The following is a 9,731-nucleotide window of genomic DNA, read 5'->3' as shown; positions in this document are numbered from 1 at the left end:
AGTGTGAACAGGCACAGAGAGAGATTCACTAGTAAGCAAGATGAAAGTGAGAGAGCATCACCCAGCAACATTTTGCTTCATGGTCAAATTAGAGAACTTCAAACCAAACATAACATGCCCCTGCAAAAATACAGTAAAATTATGAGAAAAGAAAAAGCCAATTGGATTTATTATCCAAAAACCACCACCAAATCTGTGGGTTTGTGTTGGGTCCATTTGAAGGGGAAAAAGGTATGGCAATTGGCATGAAGATAAACTTACCATGTCATTCTGCATATCACTGTATAAAACATGAAAATTCCTAATGTCTACTTGAATGCTGTCAAGAACCTGATGAAAAAGGATAAAGCATCAGGGGTCATATCGTATCACAAATCATGATAAAGCTCATTGGTACCAGGTATGATATTACCACTTTCTTTTTGTTTCTTCATTATTTTAATTATTCTTAATAAAGGGAAAGCAAAGAGAAGTTAAAAATAGATGAAGAAACTTACACACACACACACACCCCATGTAACAAGTGGATTTTTTACCATCTGAAAACCCATTCCTAGACCAGCAACTGACCACATAAACATTGGTGTGACAACCATTGACATGATGGTATCAAAGGCTATTTAACCAAGAAGCCAAGAGTTTTAATTCATGTTGGCTCCACTAGCCTTTAGCTCTTTATTTAATCAAGTTTCCGCAACATATGACTGACATGTTTTGATCGGATTGACATCAAGAAATAAGCATAAGAAACAACAATATCAATATAAAATAATTCTACCTTTGCAGTGATGTGAGAAATGAATGATTGGCCGGCATTGCTACCTGCAGAAGATAAAGCTATTAAGTTATTAACAAACCAATTTTATGAGTATTTCAGTCAAACATCAAATGGATTTAAAAAATACAAAATTAAAATAAAATACGAATGAATTAACACAAATGACAAGTCCAAAAGCTCAAACTCCAAATTTTATATCTTCTTTAGTAAAGTTAAAAGATGCAACAAAGCTAATCAATCCTTTTCTTTCAAAAATTAGGACAAATGCAATAGGGACTAAAAAACTGCAAATTGGGGAGATTGTAGAACCCAACTATAAACAAAATCACTAAAAGGAACTTTAATGGGTAGGACTTCAAATTGAAAACAAAGGACTTACCACTCACACGTCTGGATAACTTTTCCAACTCTGCTGCTGCTAGCTTAGCCTTTTTGCCAGCAAATTCTCTTTTCTCGACAGCTTCAGCACCCCACTATCACCTCAAAATTAAATTGTTACGGAAGAAAAGATGCAAAGTGGAGGAAAAGATATCCTCCCAACTAAGAATACAAAGAAAATCAAAACATTTGTGAACTGCGGATTTCCAATCTCTCAACATGTGAGAGGGAAGTCCTCTGAAGAGACCATGTGCTTTACACCATACAGATGACTGACACCTAATTCCTTTGATGTAATGTGTGGATGCTAAATAGGTCTAGTGTGAATGTATGACTTGATATCTAAAATTTCCTTGTCTTTGTTAGTTTGTTATTTTCATTAACTCATTAAGTAATTATTCTATGGACATATAAATAATTGTTACAAAGCATCTAATACAGTCGTGAAAGTTTATGAAACAGATGACTGTACTCAAAGTGAAAGAATTAAGACGTACCTCTTGATCATCTCTCTGGGATGCAGAAACAAAGACATCCTCTAAAATAATTATAATAGGATCCCAGGGCTTTTTCCAAGGAATTTTGATGCTTAACCTCCCAACTCGACCTAGCCAAAAATTACAACCTCCATTAGGTTAAAGAAAATAGGAGCACCTTTGCACATACCTTCCATCATCCATGAATTTTTCTAATCAACCAATGTATCAAGGGGGGAAAGAATAGTACGGAATAATGGTAAAACGGAAAAAGTCATTAAAATGTATATAGAAGGATAAGATCACTGCACCTTGCTTTAGTGCAAACGGAAGCTGGAGATAATCAAATGCTTCAAGTATTAGCTCCACATTCTCTAGTAGTACCACCTCTAAATGATAACAAACATTCAACTTTAAAATCAGTCCACAAACAACCTTCAGTTAAACATACTCACAGATACAAAAATAAGTTCACACACACGTTTAAGTCCTTCAAACATACAAGCAATACCTGTTTCATCCTCATCTCTTCCACCAATAAATAGGTCATGACATCAGTCTGGCCCTTCATTATTAATTTTTGACATTCAATTGGTTTTTTTATGTCCTTTTTTGACATAAAATTGGTCATTTTATAATTTGACATTTGAGGACCATATGATGCATTTAATATAAGAGGACAACATGGATGGCACTTTATCTTCACCACAAGTCCAAATGTTCAATCAAATCCATTTCCGCAAGAATAAGTGGCAGCAGGAAGAGTATCAATGTAAACTATATTATCAAGTGTGAATGAGCTTTCTAGCATTTACAAGTAAAAGTTAAAACCCATAATTTATGGTTTAATGGACTAAATCAGAGAAACAAAATCAACCCTAACCCAACACCATTACAAGGAGCACCAAGCTCAGCTCAAAAAATATAAATTCATGTCATGCTATCATGTTCCCAAAAAGGTGCAGTATTAGACATTATGTACACAACAACATCAATATCTTCATCTGCAGAAACTAATTACAGCCAGGTTAGTGAAAGCAAACAAGGATTTGAAACAAGCAGAGTAACAGAAATGCTACTTTTAAACACTTCTTTTTTATATTAATATAAGACTATCAACCACTTGGTTTGAAGTTTGAACTATCATGTAAAATTCAGCTGATTCCATCTTTTTGGTGCAATTGTGCAAAGCAATCAGAATTTCCAAGCAGAAGTTTGTTAAAACTAGTCCTCACTGGAAAATCACAGATATATAAAACCAAACTGAAATTGAACCAAAATCATCTAGCTCAAATTTAAGTACAAAGTCGATAAACGAATTTCCACAACGCAAATTGATAAGTCATTAGTCACAACTAAACACTAACCACTAACAACTATACAGCATTCAGAAACAGAAATTAGGAATAAAAAGAGCTAGAGTAAGTACGGAGAAGAAAACGAATAACAAAAACGTTGAGAAAGAAACGAAAGCAAACGCACGTGGAAGAACGAAGTAGGTGCAACGGTGTGAGCCGTCAAGCAGCAACCGAAGACCGGAAAGACGCCACCGTCGACCTGACGTGATGCGACCGGAAACCGGTGACCGACGAGGCGCGCGCGGTAGCTGGGAGATGCGAACGTCGCTCAAAATCAAAAGCAAGGAAGCTGTGTGTTCTCGCGAGTGACACACAGAATTGTCGAACTTTTTCTCTTTTTTTTTTTATTATTAATTTATTCCGCAACTCTTTTTTTGTATGGACTCCGCAAAATGGTTTAACTAAAAAAATTAAACGGGTCATGGCCCATTCCATCTAAAATAAAGTACTATTTTGACCCTTGAATAAGACTCCAATTCTCGAGAAATTAGTTTTTAATTTGTTGGGTTAAGAGATATAATGAAAAATAAAAAAAAAATTATTTTAGTTTCCAATGTTTAGGTTAAGGGTGTTCGCGGACAGTTCGGTTCGGTTTTAAGAAAAAAAGTCATTCGATCCAAACGTTAAATTTATATGCGGTGCGGTTAAGATTTGATAAATTTTTTTGGAAATCCGATCCGATCCGATCCGATTACAAGCGGTTTGGATCGGTTTGAATTTGTAGTTTTTTAAATAAAAAAATTAAATACATATAACAAGTCTCAACATCAAATTTTAAACAACTAACAATGACATAACAAGTCTTAACAATATTTTAAAAAACCAACGATAACATAACAATAGAAATAAATTTATAGGTTGGTTAAAATAAATAAATAAATAATATTTTGAACATAAAATATTTATTAAATAATAATACATGAATAATAGAAAAATGTATAACAAATTGAACATGTTATAAGTATAATTGTAAATATAATAATAAAATAATAATATTATAGCACATCGTGCGGTTTGGATTGGATTGGATCAGTTATAAAAAATAGATCCAAAATCCGATCCAATCCAGCGGTTTGCAAAAAATAGAATCCAATCAAATCCGAATTAGTACGGTTTTAATCTATTTTTGGTTTGGATTGGATCTGATGAACGGTTTAATTTGAATCGGTTTAAATTTAAACACCCCTAATTTAAGTCAAATTCTAATTTGATCTCTAATATTTCAAAAGTCTTATTTCTATCCCAAAAAAATTTAAACAAATTTAATATTGTCTTATGATTAAATTTGAGCATAATAGTTATCAAAACTATTTAAACAATTTTGCAATTGAGTTAAAATTTTTAAAATATTAAAAATCAAATTAAGATTCACTCCACTAAAATAATATTTTACCCAAAAATTAAAAAACAACGAACAATTATATTTGCTGTTTGGGAAAAAAGGAACTCAAATTGTTGTAAGAAAGCTTTCCTTCGAACATCGCTTTACACAGAGAATCGCGTCCCTCGCCCCTTTCTGACGCTGATCATTCTTGGAAAAACCCTATCTCCTCTTCAAAGTTAGTGCTGCGAATTCTCAAGGTTCTTTTGTTTTCGGTTCTTATTTATTTTTCTTTTAATTTCTGGGCCTTTTGCAATAATACATCATTGCTTCTGTTTCATTTCGTGCAAAATTGTTCGATGCGTAGAAGAAATGGACACAGTTCTACTTATGATTTTAAATTTAGGGTTATGCGATCCTTTGGTTAGGATAAAAAGTTTTTCTTTTCGATTTTCTAATATAATATCCCTTTATGGTCAGGACAATTTGGTTTGGGGGATCATTGTTAGGGTATCTCATGATTTCATAATTTCTTTAATTGATTTTCTGATTTAATTCAAACCTGGCATGCTTAACATGTCTGTGATTTGTGGAATTATCTTTTATGCATTTTAAAGCGAATGTGTTGGGTATTTCAACTTTTATAGCAAAACTTGAATTAATAACATGTTTGTTTACAGGTCCCATAAATGTGATAGACATTTTTTTATTTCTTTTAAATATATGTATAAGAGTTGAACTTGAACTTTGAAAATGAAAAAATAGACAGTGCTTCTCATCCAGTTTCTTTCTTTGAACATCATATGGATGGATTATACCTCCATATTGATTTAGTTTGTGAATGCTTTGTATGAGTGTTGCTTTGCAAATATTTTATCATTTCTCTTGAGCAATGTTAGAAATCATATGATCGGATGTATGTATAACTTGAATGTCTAAATATCCTGGTTGGATTTTAAAATGACACTTGCGTTGCTACTGAAAGAGGTTGTTGGATGTCTTTGATTTTCAAAAACCCCAGTCTCTCATCTGACTGAAAAAATGACACTTTGTGTTCCTTTTTGGCTTATTTACTCTGATTTTTGCTTATTAACATTAATTTATTGGTGATATGTTTTGTAGGTTGTGCATTTATCCATTTTGGAAACTTTCTCAGCATTGCATTTGCTTAAGCCATTAATTAGAGACATCCAATTTTGCTAATCATGGATAGACGACGCATGACTGCCACCAGGCCTTCAGCCATGTCTTCCCCTTCTGTCACTGCCACTGCCACCACTACCATAACCATTGGAAGCTCTGATCCATCATCCTCTTCCTCACAACAAGAACAGCAGCAACCAGAAGTCCTTTTCCTTCCATTAAGTCGCAAGAAGAAGGTCACATGGAAAGAGGGCACGGTAGACAATGAGTTTATGCAGAAGAAGAGCTCCAAGAAGTGCTGTATCTTTCACAAAGAGAAGTCATTTGATGAGGATGACAGTGATGAAGATGACAATCCAGATAACTCCGATAAACATGCCCACGATCACAGTGATGGGGGTTGTTGCTCCAAGAGTAATGATGAAGCTGGTCCAAGCAGTTAAGGTTCTGATTGATCACAGCTGTGATAGATAAAACTGAGAGTCATATTTTTTTGTAAATGTAAAGTGTTTCTAGCAGTCAATGAAGCAGGAGTTTTAAAGTTGATTAGTCAATGGAATTGTTGGCCTGTTGCTTGGGTTGAAAGCATAAAATCATGTCATTGAAATGGTAGCAATGCTTTTGTTTAATGTTAATCATTTTTTCTTTGAAACTTGATTTGATCACAGCTACCTTACTGTAGTAGAGAGGGCTTCATGTTTGTTGAACATAATACACACTAATCTTCACTGCAAGTTATAAGCTCTTCCTTTGTTCTATATGCTTATGTTTTTTATGATACAAAGATGGTTTTTACTTTCTAATATTATTTGCCATCATCATTTTATTATTATTATCATGGCTGGAATGATTGTTAAGAATAATCCTTGAATGATTTTACCATCTTATTTCTTTAAATAAAGTTTGCAACCCATTTTTAGGCGAATGGTATGGTAGAGTCAACAGAAAAAATGAAAATTATACCGCTGGTCTTAATGGCTGGTTTGGTAAGTTATGCTACCCTTGTCCACTGTATATATACATGTTCATCTTTCTTTGAATAAGGTTTTGGATTCAAGTTCTTTAAAACAATAGTTCTCCACTTGAATAAGGTTTTGGATTCAATTTCTTTATAATGATTAAAATTGTTTCATGTAGATTGTAGAGATTAGTTATGGATTAAAAAAGTAAAATAAAATAACATAATTCATAGCTCCTGGATCTAGGAAATTTTGACAATGGGCAAAATATACATAATATGATAATATGCACATCTAACTTTATCTCTCTCATTCAGATGATAATTTAAAATTTTTTGTCGTTATCCTGGATCTGCTGTAAGGCTCTCTACTTCGAATTCGAAATACTTCCTTTTGTTATAAGAGGCTATCCTGGATCTGCTGTAAGGCTCTCTACTTCGAATTCGAAATACTTCCTTTTGTTATAAGAGACTTAACGCATTATTAATGGAGTGGTGGTAGTAACTTTGGAGCAAAAAAAAAAATTGAGAAAAGGGGAGAAGTGGGTTCATCCTTTTGTTATAAGAGGCTTAAAGCATTATTGATGGAGTGGTGGTAGTAACTTTGGAGCAGAAAAAAAAAATTGAGAAAAGGGGAGAAGTGGGTTCAAAACTAATATTATAGTGGGGGCAACTAATCTTTAGGATAAAGTATACTTTTTGTCCCTGAAGTTTGGCAAAAATTTTAAAAATATCCCTAAGTTTTATTTTGTTTCAATTTTGTCCCAGAAGTTTTTTATTTGTATCAAATATACCATCAACAGCTCAATTTTAAAAATATTTAAGACCAATCTAACAATAATATATGAAGATTATGCTTGATTTGCTTATATTGAGAGTTGTTCTTATAAAATCGTTGGTCTTAAATTTTTTGAAAAATTAGCTGTTAAGGGTATATTTGATGCAAATCAAAAACTTCTAGACAAAATTGAAACAAAATAAAACTTAAGAGTATCTTTGAAACTTCTGTCAAACTTTAGGAACAAAAAATATACTTTACTCTAACTTTTATTATTCAGAACTACTAAAAGTTTTTTAAATCTCAGAGTCAAGGAACTTGCCTCCACTACTTAAAGAGTAAATCCGTCCCTGGCTCCCACACACTTAAAACTGAATGGTGTTTTGCCTACTTTTGTCCTTGTTTAAAAGACTGACTCAGTCTCATGTTGACTGAATCAACCTAGTCCAAGTTGTAGAGAGACTTGCTTTTCCACTTTTGAAATTTGAGTTTGATTTTATACTTTTAACTAATTGATATGATATATATATATATATAATTATATATACACACCACTTAAGAACTGAAGCTAGTTAAATATATTTTGAAAGAAATATCAACACTAAAAATAGAACCCAAGATACATTTTTTCAAGGCAATATGATTTGCTTAAAACTGAAAATAGAAACCAAAATGATTCAAGAAAACTACTTTAAAAATATGTTCATCAATCACAAATTACCATATGCTTTTAGTTTTTGTTTGACTTCACAAACCAGTCCTTCCACATCCAAATTTTAAAGAGAAACCTGACATTAATCGGTTATTTAATTAGACGGATACTTCTCTTGTAGAACCACTACTTGTTTGTTTCAACATAATCATCATACTCTATAATCAACAATATATAAATACTGAAAAGTTTTTATCCACATACATCATAATTTACATATGCTATTTTATTCCTAACAAATGAAAATGGCCTCAACATCACCAATGCTAGTTTTTGTCCCATTGAGTCGGTTGTGACCGAGATTTAACGTCCTCAAGGATGATAAATTCGCCAATGATGCTGGAGTAGGACCTGTGATGGTGTTGTTACTGAGATCCAAGACTTCAAGATGCTCAAGCTTGCCTAATGAATCTGGAAGTTCCCCACTTAGTTGGTTTCCTTGTAAGACAAGGCTCTGCAAGTTCTGAATTCTTGATAGCATCTCATGGACTTCACCCTGAAGAAAGTTACTGCGCAAATCGAGCTGCACAAGAGTTCAGCTCAAATTAGAAATCCATGAAAGGATCCCTTGATTGAGATTGTTGTTTGAAAGATCAAGCACTTGGAGATTTGTGAAGTTGGCTTTCCCTTTTGATGGTGCTAAGTTATCAATTTAACAATTCTCCAAGTGCAATTCGGAAAGGGAAGGAAGTGCACCAAAAACTTGAATCCAATCAAGTTCTTTATGTAGGTCTGTACTACTCAAATCAAGGTATTGTAATGAAGAAAGGGTTGAAATCCAATTAAGGTTACCAACTTGAAGAGCCTAGTTGTATCCAAGATTAAGATGCTGCAGGTTTGAAAGATTTCCTAGCTGATAAGGGATTAGTCCCATGAATCCACTTAAGCTAAGGTCCAAGTATCTTAGTCCCTTCATTGAGCCAAAGAAGCTTGATATTTGAGTATGAACAAAATAGTTCAAACTCAAGTCCAGGCTCATCAAAGATTCTAGTTCAAGCAAGGAAGGACTAATCTCACCACTCAACTCCATGTAAGGCAAGTTGAGCAGGGTGCTGAGATTGAGTCCCACGACTAGGCCGGTGATGTTGTCGCAGCGAACTCCTAGCCATCTGCAGCAGTCCTTTTCATTAGACCATTATGAGAGCCTGTTAGAAGGGTCTGAGAGTCCATGCTTGAAGCTGAGGAGTGCATTCCTTTCTTTCTCATGTCATGTTTTGCCCTTTTGCCATGCATAAACTGAAGTGAAGGAAGGTTGTTAGAATGATGAACAGAATCGAGAGAAGAGATTGAGTTGCATATGGGGATGCCATGATAAATTACTAAACCAGGAGGAATATTATTGTATATACTATATAGTAATAGTAGTTGCTTAACACAATAGTGTAGGGCAGTTTATATGTGAAATTATTAGTCTATAACTATAACATATCTATCACATATATGACTCTGAAATGCTTCTGAATATGTAGATGGGAATAATTTGTGTGAAGTATTAGTATTTATCTTTTATTTTTTACTTTTTGCTTTTATTAAGGAGTTGGAGCAAAAAATCTGTTATTCGTCTCACTTTATTTTGCAAGTATTACTCTTATACAAACTTTTAACTAACTCCTATGTTTATCCACATGGTATTTTTTTCTAAAAATGGAAAATATATTTTCTTTTTCTTTATAAGAACAGCAAATTGCACGCTAGTGCTTATTAATTGTTGGTGGGATTTCACGTACTGTTGTTTTTTGTGAAGTTTATAGTTAATACCTGTTAGATGATAATTTAGTAAAATTTGAGTGACATCCGCACAATGCACGAAGAGATAGATTATTTATACT

At 33.3% G+C, this 9,731-nt stretch overlaps 2 protein-coding genes and 1 pseudogene across 3 annotated transcripts in view; 1 reads left to right on the top strand and 2 right to left on the bottom strand.

The window, feature by feature from the left end:
• Positions 1–6,177, bottom strand: part of LOC107644837 — a gene marked incomplete in the record, with an annotated part of 33,265 nt that extends 27,088 nt beyond the window's left edge. The window contains 8 exon segments of the mRNA XM_021103233.1: positions 62–120; positions 262–330; positions 779–822; positions 1,158–1,251; positions 1,654–1,763; positions 1,944–2,021; positions 2,538–2,541; positions 6,172–6,177. Of these exon segments, the coding sequence (XP_020958892.1) occupies positions 62–120; positions 262–276 (74 nt within the window).
• Positions 4,401–6,212, top strand: LOC107644836 (type 1 phosphatases regulator ypi1). Of its 2 annotated transcripts, none has more exons than XM_016348776.2 (2): positions 4,401–4,571; positions 5,434–6,212. In XM_016348776.2, exon 2 carries the CDS (start codon positions 5,517–5,519, stop codon positions 5,895–5,897), a length of 381 nt encoding a protein of 126 aa, XP_016204262.1. In that variant the 5' UTR covers positions 4,401–4,571; positions 5,434–5,516; the 3' UTR covers positions 5,898–6,212. The 2 variants fall into 2 exon arrangements, with proteins under 2 accessions (XP_016204262.1, XP_016204263.1); XM_016348777.2 differs by having other exon boundaries at positions 4,406–4,549.
• Positions 8,059–9,358, bottom strand: LOC110271661 (annotated as a pseudogene).

This window comes from Arachis ipaensis, chromosome B05 (assembly GCF_000816755.2).
Source record: "Arachis ipaensis cultivar K30076 chromosome B05, Araip1.1, whole genome shotgun sequence".
In the NCBI taxonomy this organism is placed as follows: Eukaryota; Viridiplantae; Streptophyta; class Magnoliopsida; order Fabales; family Fabaceae; genus Arachis; species Arachis ipaensis.
This window is presented reverse-complemented; position numbering and strand designations above follow the sequence as displayed.

What these genes read in the sequence shown, in the direction of transcription:
- LOC107644836 (XM_016348776.2), top strand. Translation starts at nt 5,517, where the DNA reads ATGGATAGACGACGCATGACTGCCACCAGGCCTTCAGCCATGTCTTCC.